Raw genomic sequence first — 19,338 nt, 5'->3', positions numbered from 1 at the left:
GTGTTTAAGTTTTTTATGTAACAACAATATGGAGAGAAATGAGAAATGCAACACCTTGTACCAGTACAACAAGAACATGGTAGAGAAATGAAAGTAATGTGATTGTATGTCAAGTGAGCGGTGGGAGAGGAAATGAACACAGCAGTGACAGGAGGTAACAAATATACAGAAGCACAAAAGGACTTTTTCAGGGAACAAAAGCTTCAAAGGTCAATCATGGATAAGACGCTGAAGGGAAGGACCCTCCCTGTTCCTCAGACAAGCGCAGTGACAGCACGCTGAATAATAAATTCTAGGGCCTGGTTTTCTCCCCGGATCTTTCCCAAACACGAGCAGGGATTCTGTTCCTGATAAATGGTGTGAAGTGGCTCTTACTCTCTGATCTTGGCTTCACCCCATTTTCCCCCTCAATTACAGCTGCGCTCTTTGCCTCGAGGACCAAATCGCGGACTTTTGGCCTCTTCTGTTTCATGCTCGTCCCAAAAGTAAAAGGTTCACAGCTGTAAACAGTACCACAGACATCACCTGGAGGTCACATATGATCTAAAATGAAATGATATTTTAAGAAAATCAGAAATGTTGGCAGCACTTTGAATTTTGCAGGTATTGCAGACATCAGTTTCCAACATTTGTTTGTTTCTCAGGATTCCGGTTCAATCGCATACATTTTGACACTAGTTTGAATCTACTTTTCACATCCTGGGACCGCATGTCATATCTCAGTTGGAGGGTAAACATAACAATACAATATAATATCATAGCCCGCTCTGCGGTTTCTAAAAAATGACTGAATATTGATATAAAGACAGATGCGAGGACAGTGCGGTGGAGCACAGTGTGAGGGTCCAGTCCACTCTGCTTATAGTCAAGCGGTAATTTCACAATAGCAGTTATAAGCAGTGATGGCATAACAGTAGGTGCACAACACTGCTCAACATTTCTATGAATATAGTGTGCTGCCACCTGCTGGTAAACAGTGCAGCATTACAACGAGAAACCACAGCAAAATCACATTCATTTCCATCACAAGCAGGTTTTGTTTTGTTGTTGTTGTTGTTGTTTAACTTAATTTAGCTGTTTTATAATGTAAAAATGTTCACTATGGGAAAAAGTTAATCATTATCAAAAAGCAGACGCACTCTAGTGTTAAAATGGACCACTTTACTGTTCCACAAGACATCCATAGTTTACATTTTCAATAGAAAAATAAAACCACCTGCTCTGGAGAACATTTCGATAAGTGGCTCTTTTCTAGAACAACCTGACCCAAAGCACACATAATGTCCATGTTTCTGCAGCAAAGATTCCTTCAGCAGAAAATCACATTCATCAAGCTTTTTTTTTGTGTCGTCTCCTTTTTTTTCCTTTTAGAAAAATGCTCATCACAGTCAAACATGAAGCACTGTAAGTGGCAGCGCAGCCGTCGATGGTTACACTCAGGTGGTGCTGACAGCAGAAAGGTCCAAGAGGAAAGGGAACCATGCATAGCCATGTGTTCAAAACACACACACACACACAAAAACAGCAGAAACCGGTTAAATCAGCCACGTACAACTGCAAACTCCATGTGTTTACTGAACACGGTTGTCATTTTTTAAAAACCTCCTCCTCTGACCCAAAAATAGAAACCTTTCCCAACTGTTTCCATTCAGAAATGAGCTTCTCTTAAATATATATTTTTTAATGAATTCTCTTGCACATAAATAGCATCATTTATTGCTCATCAGAATAACAAACCAAAAACAAAAAAAGCTGCACATACTGGCATTTTAAGTCTACAACGTGGCTTTTTATTGGCCATAACAAAAGCAAAAAGCAATGGCAAAAAAACAAGCAAATAAACATAATTTACTTTAACTATGAAAATAGTCCTTTCAAAGCTTTGACAATGTTAAAATTACTCAAGGTAAGAAAAGCTCCTCACTAACAAACCTATTGTACACACACGCACACACACACAGTTGTCAAACTAACACATGGAAACTAATTAACAAATTAAATAACTGTACTCAGGAGACAACAGGTCCAAATAAACAAACTAGGCATTTTTAAGTGAATATTTACAATTGTTAAGAGAGTCAGTGTCTCAGGTTTTCTTCATTTATATTAAGCGTGTCACTCATTCATCTGCACCATTCGTTTGAGACGTCCGAACGTGATCCACGTCACCAAGCTCGTCCGCTTCCCCTTCCTGAGAGAGAAGGAAAAAAACAAAAAAGACCGAGCAATCAGTGAATGTTCTTTAAAAAATTAAACATAAATGACAGTTTTTCTTTAAAACACCGCACCTTTTTCAACACAACCAGCAGCCCTTTGACAGTGGACATCAAGGTGTTGCACGTCTTGGAAATGTGACCGTGGTAGAACGTCTTCTGCTCGTCCACACCCTTCAGAGTCTGCTCGGTTTGGCTCAGAGTTCCTTTCACCTCCTCCAGTTCCTGCGATAAAGCTTTGTTTGCTTGTTCCAACTGTGTTATAACCTTTGCATCTTCACCTGGAGGGAAACACGAGGCAAACGTTGCGAGTGTGGGTCCCAATGACGACATGAGAATGAGTAGGAAAACTACTCGTTCTCACCTCTCTACTCAAGAATCAGAACAGTATACTACCTGTAAGAGACTGGGCTTTTCAAGCTGTGTAACATTAGAAATAGCACCAGTTTATGAAATATCATGTCTTTAACCTTATGTTGAGTCTGTGGCAGTGAAAGGTTTTAAATGTCTGCAAATACATATTGTGATGACATGGAAATTTACAGTTAGTGATGTATGAAAATCTGTCAGGGATAAAGTGCTTAACAAATTTACTAGACCACAACCCCAAAGCCATAGCTGCCCTAAATGAACCAAAATCATTTTTCATGTTTCTGTAATGGTTCATCATTTCTTGATTAAGATGTCAAATTATAATTAAAAATTCAAGTGGTTGAATAATATGGTTGATTAATTTCTTACTTCTCAGAGAAGCCAAGTGAGCCTGATCAAATTTGGGTATAACAAGGTGAATTCAGTTTGTTATTTGCCAAATAAATAATAATAACTTTTTAGTTTTAAACAAGTTTTAGAAAGAGTTCTAAAATATTTATGTATTCTCGTTTTTTTTTAACTGTAAGTTGTTAGAAATGCAATCATTCTTTCATAGAGTAAAGTCCTGAACATATTCACTCTCTAAATATTGTGAGTAGCACAGTACAAACAACATACACATATTATTCTTAGAATTGTTCCAGTCCACGTCTCAACATAAATCACAGAGGGAACAACGTTAAACGACATGAGACTGGGTTCTTTTTTAGCAAAGCTCAAATTGAGCCAGATCATTGTCCTGATGGACTTCTGACACAGAGTGTAGCCTGCAGCTCGTGAATTATTTCCAAAGAAAACCAAAAACAATAAGAGTCGACTCTTACCCATTTTGGCATCCTGCACCATGAGTTTTTGCTCTATCTCCTCCCGTGACTTCTCACTCTTCTCCAGTTTCTGCATCATGCTGCCAATGTCGACCATGGCTCCGTTAAAGACGATCAGATTACCAGACTCGCTCGCCTCTGCCTGAACACGAGCCTTCAGAGCAGGGAGCAACCCTCGGTTTCCTGAATTCGTACAAAAAGGAAGAAAATCACTCATTTTATAACATTCAGGTTGTTGTGATTGATTTAAAAGGTCCATTGTGTAACGTGTAAGAGGGTTTTCAGGAACAGAATTATATACAAATGTACAAAGTACAAAACATTCCCAACATAAGGTCTCAGAAAAGAGCTCTCCATCACAGGTTCAGCGTGGTGCATGATTTCTCATCATTGACCAAATATGACAATGTTAATAATCAGATGTATTTAGAGAAAATAGTGAGCAGAGAGGCAGAAGATAACAGAGCGATGGGAACAAACAAGAGCAACTGATTTAGTGGTTAACCCTCAGTAAATAATGGGCTCAGTCCAATTGACATAAAAGTGTGCCCAATAATTATTTACATTGCACAGCCATGTGCAATGTCGTCTCTCTGGATCTGTGGGGATCCGGTAAAATACTCTACTCTACAACTTTTGGCATCCCTCTTTTTACAATCTTCACTTTTATGGCGAAAAGCAGCCGGCGAAGAGAGTTGACTGACATATTGATTATAGATTTATGGGCTGTCCGGAGCTCTATATGTGCTTTACTGTGTAATTTTTAAATATGAATGAACGTTTATGACAAAAGTAAATCACACAATGTTCATTAAGCCCATTGGCTCCACACGACTCTCTCTGTATAACAGTGTTTTGTTTTTGTATTGGTGGTTATCTATGCTAATAAAGAGCGGCAGCAGTGAGCGATAGGACTATGGACCTGAAATCGTCTTTTTCAAAAGCTGTGCATGCTCTTCTGAGGAATGAGAAAAATTTGTCCTAGTCCTCCTAATCCTCATTGTCCTGACTTGTGCAGCAGGATAAGACAGGGCAGCCCTTCTAGCACCATCTCTGTCACTCACTGCAGGAGCTCAGCATAGTTTTGATGACAGCATGAATCGACTGTATTCAAACAATGAAAGGAACCCAATGTTACCTATGAGGTTTTCTATGTGGGCTTCATTAAAGGTTGGAATGGGTTCATCTTTTCCGCTGTCGGTCAATTTGCGGTAGTAACAAGACTCTCTGATCACTGGTTTGTTCAACAGCTTCTTTATCTGGAAAAAGACAAATATATTTATATGAATAAAAAGAAGTAGGTTGATGTAAACTCCAGAAATGAAAAAAAAGACATCAGAGGTAAAGTATGTGTTTTCACCTGAGCACGAGACAGGTGAAGTCCCAGTGTGTACAAGATCTCCTCCAGGTCTCTCTCCAGTAAATAGCCACAATGGCTCTGGTCAAAGTAGACGAACGCCATCAGCAGATCCTTATTGTGTGTGAACATCTGCTTCTTTTCCTGGTGCAACAACAGAAAAGTTATCCTGGTGTTTACATTGCATCAGTGACATAATAATAGGCCTACAAAGGCAGAAACACCTACCTTGTCTTTAGAGGACCTCTCCTTGGATGACTTGCGGTCGTCTTTGCGGTCTTTCCTGTCTCTGTCATTAGAGTCATCGTCATCCTTGTCTAGGAAATAGCAAAAGAAAAATTCAGTCTATATTATTTTTGTTTCGTTTAGTGGGTAATTGATATTTCAGGTTTGGAAACCAGTCGGAGGTATGTGGTCCTCACTGGAAACATGGCTGCCAGTGGGGAGGGGAAAGAAAAGGTAAAACACACAAAAAATAAATTTAATAAAATCTTTTCTGGCTGGAAAATAAGTTCTACAGTTTTTGATCCACTCCTGCCTCCATCATTAAGTTAAAAAGTGTTATTTTGTGACTTTGGTGTTTTGGCGTTTGGATTTACCCAAGTGATACACAGTTACCAAACAAGCCAGCATTAGACGATTATCTTTTATGTGCTGTTGAACTAAAAACACAGATTTTATCTATGGACTTTGGTTTGGGAGAGTGTGTGGTTCACAAACAAAAAAAACAGTTTAATGTCGAGTTAAAGCAGCAAACATACTCTGATGATGGTGTATATTTGAACAGGGTTGGATCTCATTGAGGGAGCTTTAACCTAATTAGCTTAAAATCTGATTCTCCTTGTGTCACTACCTGCAGTCATGTTTTCAGCACAGGTCCACCAGGGAGAGCAAGGTTCAGGTAATGTTGACTACCTCTTGTACAACCACACTTTAAAAAAAAAACCTGAACTCTGAACTGAAATAAATAAAAACAGAACATTCCCAACGTAAGGTCTCAGAAAAGAGCTCTCCATCACAGGTTCAGCGTGGTGCATGATTTCTCATCATTGACCAAATATGACAATGGGACGTAATAATCACATGTATTTAGAGAAAATAGAAAAAAATAGTGAGCAGTACCATCATCATCGTCGTCCTCTGCATCCTCGGCCTCCATGGGGTCGTACTCTTCTGCATTAGCTGTGCTGCCATCATCTTCATTCTCCTCTTCATCACGAGACTCCTCTTTTTTCACAGTTTTTTCATCACACTGTTAAAAAAACAAATAAAAACAAGTCACACAAAAGCATCATTAGGTGAGCAAATCAAAGACTTGGAAACACCAGACACGAGTAAATGGCTCACCTTCCTCTTGTCATCCTCATCCTCTTTGGTCTTCTTGGCTGTTGGTTCTTCATTCTCCTCTTCTTTTTCCTTCTTCATTTCCCTCTTCTCAACCTCCTTCTTCTCCGTCTCTTTTTTGGCTTTCTTGTCCTTTTCCTTCTTATCATCCTTGGCAGGAATAGCAGCAAGGGTTTTGTATATGCGGTACCCAAAGTCTCTTTGCAGCATCTCATTAAACAGCTCAGCAAATAGAGAGACCTGGATAGAAAAGGTGTGTCATTTTTAAAAGTTAACAAAAAGAACTAAAGTCTTGTTTGTTTTTTGCTGTGAATCAACAAAAATGTATGCTTAAAAGCAGCAAGTCTCACTTCAAAAGAGTGTTCCTTGTTGTCTTCCAGCCTGTAGTCCAGTAGCACACTCAGAGACATGACACTACAGTCAAATTTGCCATTTTTAGCAGCCCAGTTAGGGTGTACGATGATGGTGGGCTCGTCGGGGAGGATGTAGCGCCGTTCTCTCCTCTGCCTTTCAAGCTCCTCCAGCCTCTTCCTTTCCTCCTCCTAACAGAGAAGTTTAAGTTCAGTTATACAAGAACATGACGCTGCTGCCACTGATGCCATCTTCGGGCAAACTTCCTATTCATTGCTTTTGTCATCATTACCATCGCTTCTCGCTATGTCATCTCATTAAGTGTTTGGTGCTGCATCTTGGTGATTTGTGCAGGTTATTACTGTTCAATCCAGATAAAATTGCTATATATAAAGGTATATATTTGGCGTTCGGATTTACTTAGGTGACACAAACTTACTAAACAAGCCAGCACTAGACGATTATCATCTGTGTCCCTTTGAACTAATAACACAGATTTTCTCTGTGGACTACGGTGTGGGAGAGTGTGTGGTTCACAAACTTCAGTTTCCACTCGAGAAACAAAACAGTTTAATGTCGAGTTAAAGCAGCAAACACTCTGATGATGGCGAAGACTTGAACATGGTTGGATTTCATTGAGAAAGCTTTAAGTTAATTAGCTAAAAATCTGATTCTCCTTGTGTCACTGCCTGCAGCTACCTTTTCAGTGAGAGTGACCACATCCCGTCTAATGCTGGTTTTCAGCACAGGTCCACCAGGGAGAGCAAGCAGCTCAGGTAATGATTGTCTGTCATTGAATACCTCTTATACAACCACACTTAAAAAAAGAAAAAACCTGAACTCTATCATTTAAACAGAAAACAGAACATTCCCAACATAAGGTCTCAGAAAAGAGCTCTCCATCACAGGTTCAGCGTGGTGCATGATTTCTCATCATTGACCAAATATGACAATTGGAAATAATAAAAAGATATACTGCTTTAAGAGGCTATGCATGCTACTGGCAATCAGGCACGCAGATAAGACTAAGTGAGTTATTTTTTCAGCTACTTAACGCATTACTGAAAGACAATTAAATGTCATTGCTGTATCTCAGTTGTTTTGCACAAGATAGGAGACATTTGCACCATCACAGTCCCAAAAATATAAATTTTTGACATATTCACATTTACGCACATTATTATTATCATTTAATTTCTCTCTTACCTCTCGGTCTTCCTCAGTACGAGGCGGCTCCTCTTCCTCAGCAACTTTGCTCTCTGGTTTCTCAGGCTCCTTAGACTCCTCTACCTGCTCCTCCACCTTTAGCTGCTTTGTGAGCCGAGCAATCAGCTGCGATTTTAACCCCTTAGAGCTTAGACAGCGACAATCAAGCTCTTTTCGCAGGTCATTTACCTACAAAGAGAGAAAACAGGAAAAGGTTATTTGCAGGAAGATGGCTTGACCCAAACTAGCTGCGAAACAATTTCAAGAACACACCAATAGATCAGCTGGACATCAAACTTTATCAGAGTGGAGACATTGTCTCTGAATCTTACCTTCATTGATTTCGGGTCAAGTTTCGCCCAGTGAGTCGGGGTACTAACATCCTTTGATTCATCGTCATCCTTCTCCTCTTCCTCCTTGACAAGAAATCATCAGGATAGAGAGAGGCAGAGACAAAAAGAGGTGGGAGAGCAAACAGTCAGCACAGCACTCATGACCTCAGTGAGCATTAATGTTGATCCGTGCAAGAAGCAAGGTCACGTGTGATTTTCATTGTCTCGTCATAATGAGCTCTCTACACAGGTTTCTAGCTCTTATGAAAACCAACAGAAATGCCCCCCAGCTGCCAATCAATCAATCTGTGGAACACAAAAAAGGTAAAAATCAATGAGAGGTGTGTCCAAAAGGAGTGTAGGTACATCAGGTGAACTGAAGTTGGGCTCCAAAAAGAGTGAGGATAGGGTGGCCCTACCATGATCTACGACTGGGTTATTAGGTATTGCCATTAATGGGTTTTTGAACACCTAAATAAGTTAGGAGCCATTTGTCCTTCTGTCCAACCAACTTCCTGGAAAAACCAAATTCTACAAATACCCCAAATGAGAATATAGAACCCAATGACAAGAACAGACAAGAAACAGAACTTGGGGGAGGTTCTCTATTAAAAGAAAAAATCATAAAAATACACATTTACACACAACTGACTACACAGATTCCAGTTTGAAGAGAAAATTTCCATTTCCAGTGCTAAAGAAAATTTACCACTGGTTTAGATTTGAGAAACAGTTTGAAACAAATTTGTAAAACCCCCAAAATTAAGGCAGTTCATGGAAGTATTGTTGTAAGAGATGGGCAACAATATACCAGGATCAATATTACAAGATCAAATCCAGATTAGACACAAATTAAAAGGTCAGGAGCTGGAAGCTGTTTTATCAGTTGCGATCAGAGCCTACACAACACAACCTATTCTCACTGCTTCCACTGTATGTGTCTGCTGGATGTGAGGGAAGGTGGGAGTGCTGATGGAGGAATGGAGGAGTTGGCGCAGAGAAGAAGGGGACAGGTGCAGGAGTAAACAGAAGAAGGCTAGGTGGGATTTGGTGGAACAATATTCTGCCTGTGTTCATGTTTGTGTGCATGAATGGTGAGGTGTGATTGTGTGTCTGGTGTGTAACTGGGGTTTGTTTTTGTAATTCCTGTGCCTTCCTGTGAGAAGCGGAAATGAGAAGAGAGGGATTAGCGGTTCAGTGCCTGTTCTCCATCTGCCTCCTTTCGCTCAGCCGACAACTTCTCAGCCAGCTGCTCCCGGAGTCGCCGTGACAGCACCTCCCACTCTGAGCGGGTAGGAAGACAATGCCAAACATCCGGAAGAAACAAAACCACTGTCTCCACATGAGAAGGGACTGTCCGCCCCTTGTGTGTCTCCTCCGGCCGATGATAGCGAATCTCTGCAAAACGATACCTGTCGCAAAGGAAGAGGGTGCATTGGAAAGAAACATTCTGGTCAGGGCACAGTATAAAAGGCAAGCCTTACTAAGGTGAGCCTTCTACAGCTACCCCCTCCCATGGGGTCACTGAATGATCGCACACATCATTACAGTGACCCTTCTACATTACATACACAGCATAGACAAATGGACCCAGTCTGCAGCTCTCCAACTGTTGTCTCGGGTTACGCCAGCCATTTTGAGAAAGTTGACAGACAATCACATAAAATAACTCACACCCCCCAAATTCATCCCCATTATAGCTTCAGCCAATTATGGATGAGTGGTCTGCATTATATGCACTGCATTAGGGTTGTGCAGAGAGACAGAATAAACAGGACAGTGAAAGCCAGTTAAATATGTAAGATATTTAACAGAGAGAACAGAAAAATAAATTAAGAGAAAGTAATGGTAGTGTCTTCTGGTCCAGGCTACTGCTTCCAGCCACAAAGTCCATGCGTTTGGTTTTTCATCACAATGAAAAATGCGCAGATATGTATAGAGAATGTGACAGAAAGAGAGAGCCAAGACGACGACACACAAAAGGCCAAAAGAACATTGCACAAAACAATAAATAATAGTAGTACGTAATGGGTAGCAAATTAACAACACAATAATTATTGATATAAAAGGAAACAAAAAAAATATCACCCAACATCCAGAATGAGATTAAGTACAGAGGCAGTAAAATTAACAGCATATTAAAATTCTCAATTTGGGATTTTAGTGCCAGCACAGTTAATATGTTAAAACAATGAAACCAAAATAATATTGAGAATAGCAGCTCTTACCACTGAGTGCACAGACTAAGGTCTATGCCTGTGAGTGCCTTGCAACAGCGTATGGCTGTCTTTATGAGGACTGATGGATCCTTCTCCGGGTCAGCTCCATCCAGAGAGGGAGACCAATGACCACCAATGGCCATGGCCTCATCTTTACCTCTCATTCCAACCAAAAACTGCAGGAAAAAGACAGATGGGTACAAAAGAGAGTATCGGTCAGATAGAAAAATGGAAATATGGATAAAGGGGCGTGGAAGGTGGAAGAGAGCAAGAAAGAGAGTAAAGACAAGAGAAACAAAAAAAGTCAGTAGCAGGTTCACATTCAAAACACATTGAATTTCCACATAGCATCAGTATATTTTCCACATTGTGAGGTCTCAGCAATGGAATAGGATCATTGCCTCACTGTCAGCTCATATGGGTGTAGGTCCACCAAGCAAACTTCAGTGAATGAAGAGCAATGACAGCAAACAGCTGCAAGTCACCTCTGTTTTGACCAATTACGGCCAAAACACAGCAAGCAGAAAGAGTCTGCATATCCATGAGTTCCAAAAACTCTCCAGATCAGCCAGCATGTGGCACTATTCTTTATTACTGATGACATGAAAAAAGAAACAGAAGACAGTGTTTGGACGCCACACACACTCACAAAACATTACATGTCATTTGGCAGACAAAACAGCCAAAACTCAAAATCAGATGGTGCTGCCTCTTAGTGATTAAGTGTTTGTGCAGGTTATTACTGTTCAACCCAGATAAAATTGCTGTATATAACGTATGTATTTGGCGTTCGGATTTACTGACACAAGTGACACAAGCTTACCAAACGATTATCATCTGTGTCCCACAGATTTTATCTATGGACTTTGGTTTGGGAGAGTGTGTGCTTCACAAACAAAAAAAACAGTTTAATGTCGAGTTAAAGAGGTAAACATACTCTGATGATGGTGCAGATTTGAACAGGGTTGGATCTCATTGAGGGAGCTTTAACTTAATTAGCTAAAAATTTGATTCTCCTTTGTCACTGCCTGCAGTCACGTTTTCAGTGAGATTGACCACATCCCATCTAATGCTGGTTTTCAGCACAGGTCCACAAGGGAGAGCAAGCAGCTCAGTTAATGTTGAATACCTCTTGTACAACCACACTTTAAAAAAAAAAAAAATAAAAAAAAAAAATAATAAAAATCTGAACTCTATCATTTAAACAGAAAACAGAACATTCCCAACATAAGGTCTCAGAAAAGAGCTCTCCATCACAGGTTCAGCGTGGTGCATGATTTCTCATCATTGACCAAATATGACAATGGGAAATAATAAGAGAACCAAGAGCTTCATATTGTTTGATGAAGAATTAAAATGCATTAAAATACTATGTGAGCATTTTCTTGTGTAGATGTAGTGGTTTGTTTGGTTTTGTCTATTTCATTTTCATCCTCATGCGATGGTCTGATTTGAGGGCCAATGGCCGACTGTAGGCTTGGTGTCTCCTGGTCATTACAAACAGTGGAAATGATCAAATGTACCTTAATGAGTCTAGCAGGGTGTTGAAAGGCGTCTCTCATTTCTTGGGAGTCTTCTGCCAGAGCACAGGACTTGTGATAGAGCTCCTCTATACTAGGGTTCGCAAGCAACATCACCTAAACCATAAAAACACCACAATTAGTAACAAGTAAATCATCTCAGCATCCTTGTGTAGCAATAAAAAAAATGTGCTTCTTTGTCAGTTTAACAGCAGTTGTAGAAAAACCCTGGAAAACATTACTTTTTTGCTGTTGACTTCTTGAAATGAGATTTATGATTTAGTTTAGTTGCAAAAGAGCACATATTCCTTTCTGAAATCAAAAAAAAAAAGTGGTCGACCTTCCTCCACATCTACACTGACTTCCCAAAGCAGTGTATACAAGGTAAATGTCACTGTACTGTTGTGCATTTATCAGTGATAGTCATACCTTAGCACTATAGGTGTGGTTGGCGTCCGGAGGATCCAAGACAGCAGTGTTCTTGACAAAAGGATCCACCTCTTTGTGCAAAATGTGGAAGTTACAGGCGTTATTAAACTGGAAGGGTCGTGTCATAGGAAAGGCATCCACCCAGGTGAAGACGGCATCGAAAAAGTCGCTGGGAATGTAGAGGCTTTGATAGCGCCGCCGCAGCTCCATCATGTCACAGCTGGAGCTGGAGAACACAGAGCAACATTCTTTGTTTCTTCCTTGTGCAATACCTTGTTTCACACCACTGCAATCCATTTTCAGGTGCATGCCATCTACCACCTTTGAGACTGTACTCACCCATTTAAGCTGAACTTGGAAAACTGGACTGTGTAGCGTGGTACGACCCTACGTGGCCGTCTTGGTGAGCGATCACGCCTTGGTGAGCGATCTCGAGAGCGTTTGCGTGCAGGTGAGCGTTCTCTTGATCGCCGTCTGTCACGGTCTCTGTCTCGGCTAATGAATAAATTAAAAACAGTAAAATGACTGCCGACTACCAACTAATAACAGGCATAGATTATGGAAAAGACACCTGCTACTTTTAGTTGCAAAAATCTGATTATTGTGGATGATATTTGTTATCCTCTCACCTGCGTTCTTCTTTAGACCTTAGGATGAGCTCGGGGCCTCGGTCATTGCGACTGGGAAAACGGGGTGGAGGTTCGATACGTCGGACAGGCTGTGGCTGTGGCATCATTCTCACTGGTGGTTGAAGCAAACCGCCAGGGAACACATCTAGAGAAGGAGAAGAAGAAGAAGAAGAAAAATGTAAAGCACCTGCTTATGGTATCTTCAAAAGTCAGCGCATTACCAAAACAACACCTTACCTTTGGGCGGTGGCTGTGGCAGCAGAGGCTGAGGAGGGTTTTGAAGGAGGGGGGCCAGAGAGACGGCAGAGAGCTGGGCCTGCAGGAGGGAAGGAGGGGGAGCCTGAGCCTGAACACTGTATGTGGTTGGGGGAGGTAGCGACTGTAGCATGTTGGGGCCTGCTTTCATCATGTTAGGAGGTTGAGGCTGGGTCTATGATAAGAATCATAAAAAGAAAGATAAATAAGGAGAGGTGAGCACATTCTAGGGCAGTCCTGAAATAATCCTAGGTTAAGATAGAAATGACTGCACAACAAATATGATGATCAACAGGACAAAATGTTGGTCAGTGGCAGATTACAAGGGAAAAAAACAAGTCTGGTTTGTTCATCCACACTGAAGTAGCATCTGGTAGTTTCACAATCAGTTAATACCCTATAGTCAAGACTCTAGGGAAGTATGATCATGTTTGCTTAATCAATTATTATTATTATTATTGTTCATTGTAAATACTGCAAACCAACAATTTGCAGGAACAGCAGTACATTCACTGTGCTGTTAAGTTAAAAATGTCTAAATATTTATCTATAGCAGCTTATCCTGAGGCTCCCCAGTGCAAAACCATTAACAAACAAGCAATATATATTTTGTACAATGAAAAAAGATGTAATTTACCACAAAAAGTATAACATTGGCACATTGGTAATAAAGCAATAACCAGACAATTTGCAAGTCATTAATATATCGAAATATGATGAAATGTGTTAAAACAATTTTAAAATGTTGTTCTATCAATTTATATAGCAATAAAACAGAAGCAAAAACTGTAATGCACTAAAAATAGATGTTCATATGATAACCATGAAAATGTTACATTTTGTCGGCAGTCTGGAGCGGAGTGTACGTCCGAGTAGCGCAGCTGCATCCCGGGCTCATTGTAGAGGCTGCCGAGCTGTGGGGAAGCTTGAGGTAAAGGCTGAGGCTGCTGATGCTGCTGATGCGGCTGATGCTGCTGATGCTGCTGAAGCTGCTGATGCGGCTGATGCGGCTGATGCGGCTGATGCTGCTGCTGATGCTGCTGATGCTGCTGATGCTAGGAGGGATTGAAAACACAACAGTCAACTGAAAACAAGAGAAAATATGCATTTAAATACACAAGGACTTTTAAACCAAGATAAATGGTTTAAATAAACATGCAAGTTCCATTTCTGTGGGTATAATATTAGGTGTGGATTAGTTAAATCATACATAAAAATAAACAAAGACAAAGTTAAATGTTGTATACGTTAAGTATTATAAACAGAACATTTGTGTGTACTTTAATGCAACCTCTGAGTGTTCTCACCGACTGGTTAGCTAGCTGAGGTAAGGTCTGGATGCGCTGTGCGTTCCACTTGAAGGGCATATTTGGGTTGTACACAGCTTCAACAAGGACCCTGTCACCAACTTGTGGGGTCTTCCCCTTCACAGCACTAAAAACACATTAATATATGCGAGTTACCAAATACTGTACATCTCAGAGATAACAGCAAATAACAAATTATGTCCATAAAGTGTCTAGGAAGTGTCAAGGAACTGATTATTTAATTTGTCTTTCCACCTCATTTTAAGTACAGTCTCACTGATGCCCATTTACCTCAACTGAAAGAAGACATCTTCATCTACAAAACCAAATGTGTCGTGTAGCTTGTTGACAACTCCAGTGAAGACTCGCTGCTTCTGTGGCTGCGTCTGTTGTTGGTGGCTAGAGCGCGGGGTTGGGTAGGAGACAGTAATCTGGGCCGTCTGCTGGGGGTTGGACAGGCTCAAACTGGTAGGCAGAGCGACGGGGGGCTAAGAGTAAAAAAAAAAAGAAAAATTTAAAAAATTTTTTTAAATACATACACAAAAAACAAATACATAATTGTTTTTGGGTTTTTTTAAACGCTAAAATATAAACAAACTTTGGTTTAATCATTTAATACCACAGTGCCTTCAACTCAAGAATGCAAAGGGAGACATTTCCAAAATGAGATAAAAAAACGTGTTCTATTTTAAATAAACTAAAACTGGAAAACAAAAGAATTGTCAGCTATGGAAACTTTTGACCTGAATTTCAGATTAGAAGTAAAAGACAATCTATAAAACAAATAAAAAATATTTGCCCTAACAATGTAAACATTTTTAATACAAAACACCTTGTGCATTGGCTGATACTGTACATTTTGTTATTTTTCACATTCTGGGATAGGCTTCAACTCCTTGTGAATATGTTACCTACTTGTATAAATGCATAATGTGAAGAGGAAAAATAAGACTAATTCATTTAATTCAACAAAATTTGCATGCCTGGGTTATCACTTTCAAGAACATACATATGTGGCAAATGTAAGCACCGTGGTAAATTACCTGAGAAATCAGTGCCTGCTGAGGCTGTGGGAGCTGTGAAGAAAACAAAAACAAAGCAGAGCATATCAAATCTAAACATTAAAATAACTTCATGCAAGAGAACAATACTACACCTAGTGTTATCTTGGAACAGTATCCGCTAATGGATTTTACTGGTTGAAACAAGATATATTAAGCACAACATGTAAAAGAAACTATATCATCTGAGTTATCGTATCAAATTACACAAACATCATTCTCATGAAATTCCTCAAGATAAAACAGCTTAGCTATAGGGATAATGTGTAGCACTTAAGGACAAGTAAGTCGTGACAAGCCGACATGTCAATTGCTTTTGTTCTCTTCTTACAGGCATTACAACTGACAAAAAGAATGTCAAACATAATGTTGATGTGTGTTTTTTAAATACCAATTTCTTTGTAGATGATTAGCAAATGTTTTTACCTGATGAGGTACATTGTACAGTTGCTGTTGAGGGGGTTGCTGTGGAGGTTGCTGCTGCTGCTGCTGCTGTTGTTGTTGTTGATACTGCTGCAGAGCTGAATTGATCTGAGACTACAGAATAAAAATGTGGGAGAGATTGTACTTGGTTATACAATGTTAGATTCTGACATGCCAAGATGCAAAGCTTGCTGCCAGTGTGTTGCCTTGCTGTGACTGACCTGCTGTAGTGCGGCTGCGGCAGCTGCCGCAGCTTGCTGCTGCAGGGCAGCAGTTTGCTGAGACAGCTGATAGTTTGCAGCAGACTGGTTGCTGAGAGAGGCTGCAGCCAAGGCCGACTGCTGAGAGTAAACAGAGGGAGATGCTCCCAGAATAGATGGCTGCTGCACACCCAGTGCTGCAGAGAAGAAACATATGGCACCACATATGTGGAAAAATTGTGAACATGTAGAACAGGTGTAAGAGTCACTGAGATAATGTCTAGAACATTTGTGTATTATTAATGCTTGGTCAAATGGGAAACAAAGCAATGCAGATCATGTTTTTGATACTTACAGTGCAGGCTGTTGAGGTCAAGAGACTGTCCTGAGTGGCCTGGCTGGGACACCGCCGTGGTAGTAAATTGAGTCGCCCAGGGCGGATTCTTCTGTCCCCCATATTGGGCCATGACTCCTTCACGTTAAGGGCAGACTCCGCTCACCAGACCAATGCTTATCACTAAAAAACAAACAAACATTTTAACTGTATGCCAGGAACAAGGCCAGAAGGGGGTCAAAATATGTCCGCCATTTGTACCCACAAATCAATGTGGAATGGCAGAATTTCTGAATCCATTGTAGCCTTACTGCCCATATTACATGCCTGTTTACTTACGCAAGCATTTGCAGGCAAAGATAACTGACACAGAGTACACAAAGCGTACTAAGATAACACTCGTCAGCATTAAAAACGCAGTCACAATGCGGTATGTGATGTGTGTGGGAAGACAGTGAAGCTCTGTGGCAGCAACACCACAAGCCTTGTAAAACACCTCAGAATCAATCATAACACTGAATATGATGAGGTTATGATGAGGCAATCCTAAGAAGGAGAGGGACAGGTGATGCAACGCGAGACAGAAATCCTTTTGTGCGTTCCCTGCAGTCTTATAGCTACAGAATCCCATTTTAATATCTTTATATATTGTACTTTTTTGGTAATGCATGTTTATTATTTGTTATCTTTACCGTCTTTGTTACTGTAACAATGTACATTTCCCCACTGCAGGACATATCTTATCTTTATTCAAATTTATATAAATAAATATGGTTACGAAATATGTAATTAAATAAATAAATGTGTTAAATGTATGAAAAACTAATAATTTTAAAATGTAAGAACAAGAAAGGGATCATTTGGTCCATAAAATGTAAAACAAAATCTTGTAAAATGGAAATAATGATGTTCTACAACCAAAAGGTATTTGTTATATGAAGGAAAGCAAAGAAACTTGTTTTAATAATAAAAAAAACTAAAACTGATTGATGATCAAATTAGTTGACGATTAACTATGTTATTAATTAATCGAGTAATTGTTTCAGCCCTAGTCTATTGCCTTGTATTCTATTTGAAGCTATAATTTGGAATACGCTAATTTTTATTTAAATTTAGCAAACACATTAAGTTTTTGAACAACGCTTTGTTAAGATCGTTAACGTTGATATGGTATCGGATAGGAAAGGACATCAGTGACACATCACTAACGTGTCCATCTTTTTCACAACATAGACCCGTTCATATTCCCTCTCTCTAACCCAGTTTAGTTTTCCAAATGATATCAGTCTTTATTATCTTTTCCTACCTAAACTCAAAGACATGGTACATGGTGTCCTGGTTTAATCTGCACGCTGTAAACACAGGCTGGATCTCACATGTTCGAAATTTAATCTGGATCTTGCTGTTTATTATTTTTAATGTGCGGGAACAAAGAAAGAGCGAACGACTTCATCCTTTGACAAGAATTATCAGGAAACGTTTGTGTCCAAATGCTGCGAAGATTAGCTCAGAAACTGCTGACACAGCAGCAGCAGCACGGTAGCTAATGTTAGCCACTTCAACTGAAAAGCTAGCGCTAGATGACGATATTAATGTTATGTATAACAGCGTCTAACTGACGCCCTTTTAAATTGTGCTGTAGTTGCTTCGTCCACTGTTAACATATGCGTTATTAGTTTACTGTAATAGCGGTAAAAAAAACATAGTTCGGCTGCGGCAACTCTGACGTTTTGTGCACACTGCTAGCTAACACTTAGCATGTCGTTAGCTTAGTTGCTAGATTAGCCTCGTGCTGGATTTACAATCGAGAACGAGGCCCGAAATTCCTGACTCTGAATAATTTTAAACACTAAAAAAACACAGTCGCTAAAGCCACCAACCTATCCAGTGTCTGCAATACGATTGCACTTCAGTTGTACGTTCAGTTTTCACAAAAAAACAATATTAAATGATTGTCAGTGAAATAAATTGAACACTGCTCACCGTTGTCCCTTCTGCACCGGCCGATGTATGTGCACAGAATCTGCGCATGCGCAACATGCAACCACCGATCTACCCAGCAGGGGTCAGACAATCCAGAAATGCTTCATCTGTGTTTACCTGTCAAAGAAATCAAGTGTTTATCTGCTATCATTTATTTAGTAAGCAGAAGGTAATATTATAGTAATACCATTTTATTTTTAATGTGATCTCCAGCTTCACATTAGTGAAGTAAGTAAAAATAACTTCATTTATATAACACCTTTCACAGATATATAAAAATAAAATCACAAAGTGTTTTACAATAAAATACAATACAATAAATAATAAAAGAGACATAAAACACATAGATTCAAAGCCATAAAAACCCTCGCCTCATTGAAAGCCTGCTTGAATAAAAGAGTATTTAGCTGCTTGCAATGGCAGCCTATGGCCCAAGTGGAAAGGGAACTTGGCTTTTAACAGGAGGGTTGCCGGTTTGAGTCCCCACTAGGTCAGAAAAGGGCTGGGGTACCACTGACCAAGGTATCCAACCCCCATTGCTCCCCTGGCGCTGTTCAGTGGCTGCCTGCTGTTCCTAATTCTTGGAAGGTTTCCAGTAGAGGATGGGTTAAATACAGAGAAGAAATTTACCCTGTGGGACTAACCAACAGCCTCTTACCTGAAGGCTTCAGGGTGTGAGTGGGTGTGAGGTAGGATCAGGTCAGAAAAGCTCTAAAAGTAAGGACCAGGATTTAAAAATGTACTATAAAAAGAAACCAGTGATTTGATGCCATCCCTCTTGCATGTGTTAGTTAAAAGCTGTGTAGCAACTTTCTGAACTGCCTGGAGACGGAAAGATCTCTCAAGTAGGCTGTTACAGTAGTCTGAATGAGAAGAAATGAAAGCAATCACTTCAAGTTTGGCTTTTGACACCAGAGATCTTAATTTGGCAAACATTCCTTAGCTCGAGGAAGCAGTTTTCACACCTGACACCTAAACA

At 40.0% G+C, this 19,338-nt stretch overlaps 1 protein-coding gene across 2 annotated transcripts; it reads right to left on the bottom strand.

Moving 5' to 3' along the window:
• Positions 1-1,146: 1,146 nt before the first annotated feature.
• Positions 1,147-18,500, bottom strand: ccar1 (cell division cycle and apoptosis regulator 1). Of its 2 annotated transcripts, none has more exons than XM_058651189.1 (26): positions 18,360-18,500; positions 16,398-16,559; positions 16,064-16,239; positions 15,846-15,956; positions 15,402-15,434; positions 14,650-14,846; positions 14,359-14,485; positions 13,888-14,106; positions 13,034-13,226; positions 12,797-12,941; positions 12,507-12,662; positions 12,168-12,393; positions 11,742-11,855; positions 10,228-10,394; positions 9,201-9,411; positions 8,000-8,083; positions 7,668-7,856; positions 6,461-6,652; positions 6,114-6,350; positions 5,889-6,018; positions 4,995-5,083; positions 4,770-4,910; positions 4,548-4,668; positions 3,410-3,592; positions 2,289-2,494; positions 1,147-2,191 (listed from the first exon to the last, which is right to left on the bottom strand). In XM_058651189.1, exons 2-26 carry the CDS (start codon positions 16,507-16,509, stop codon positions 2,120-2,122), a joined length of 3,831 nt encoding a protein of 1,276 aa, XP_058507172.1. In that variant the 5' UTR covers positions 16,510-16,559; positions 18,360-18,500; the 3' UTR covers positions 1,147-2,119. The 2 variants fall into 2 exon arrangements, with proteins under 2 accessions (XP_058507172.1, XP_058507173.1); XM_058651190.1 differs by having other exon boundaries at positions 13,888-14,097.
• Positions 18,501-19,338: the final 838 nt, after the last annotated feature.

This window comes from Solea solea, chromosome 15 (assembly GCF_958295425.1).
Source record: "Solea solea chromosome 15, fSolSol10.1, whole genome shotgun sequence".
NCBI lineage: Eukaryota > Metazoa > Chordata > Actinopteri > Pleuronectiformes > Soleidae > Solea > Solea solea.
Note: the sequence above shows the minus strand (reverse complement) of the source record. Positions and strands in the feature narration are given on the sequence as shown.

Excerpts from the sequence above, each read along its gene's own strand:
- ccar1 (XM_058651189.1), bottom strand. The coding sequence starts at position 16,509 with ATGGCCCAATATGGGGGACAGAAGAATCCGCCCTGGGCGACTCAATTT. Across the intron at positions 12,663-12,796 it reads AGGTCTAAAGAAGAACGCAG|CCGAGACAGAGACCGTGACA; the intron begins GTGAGAGGATAA and ends TTTATTCATTAG. Across the intron at positions 4,911-4,994 it reads AGAGGTCCTCTAAAGACAAG|GAAAAGAAGCAGATGTTCAC; the intron begins GTAGGTGTTTCT and ends TTGTTGCACCAG.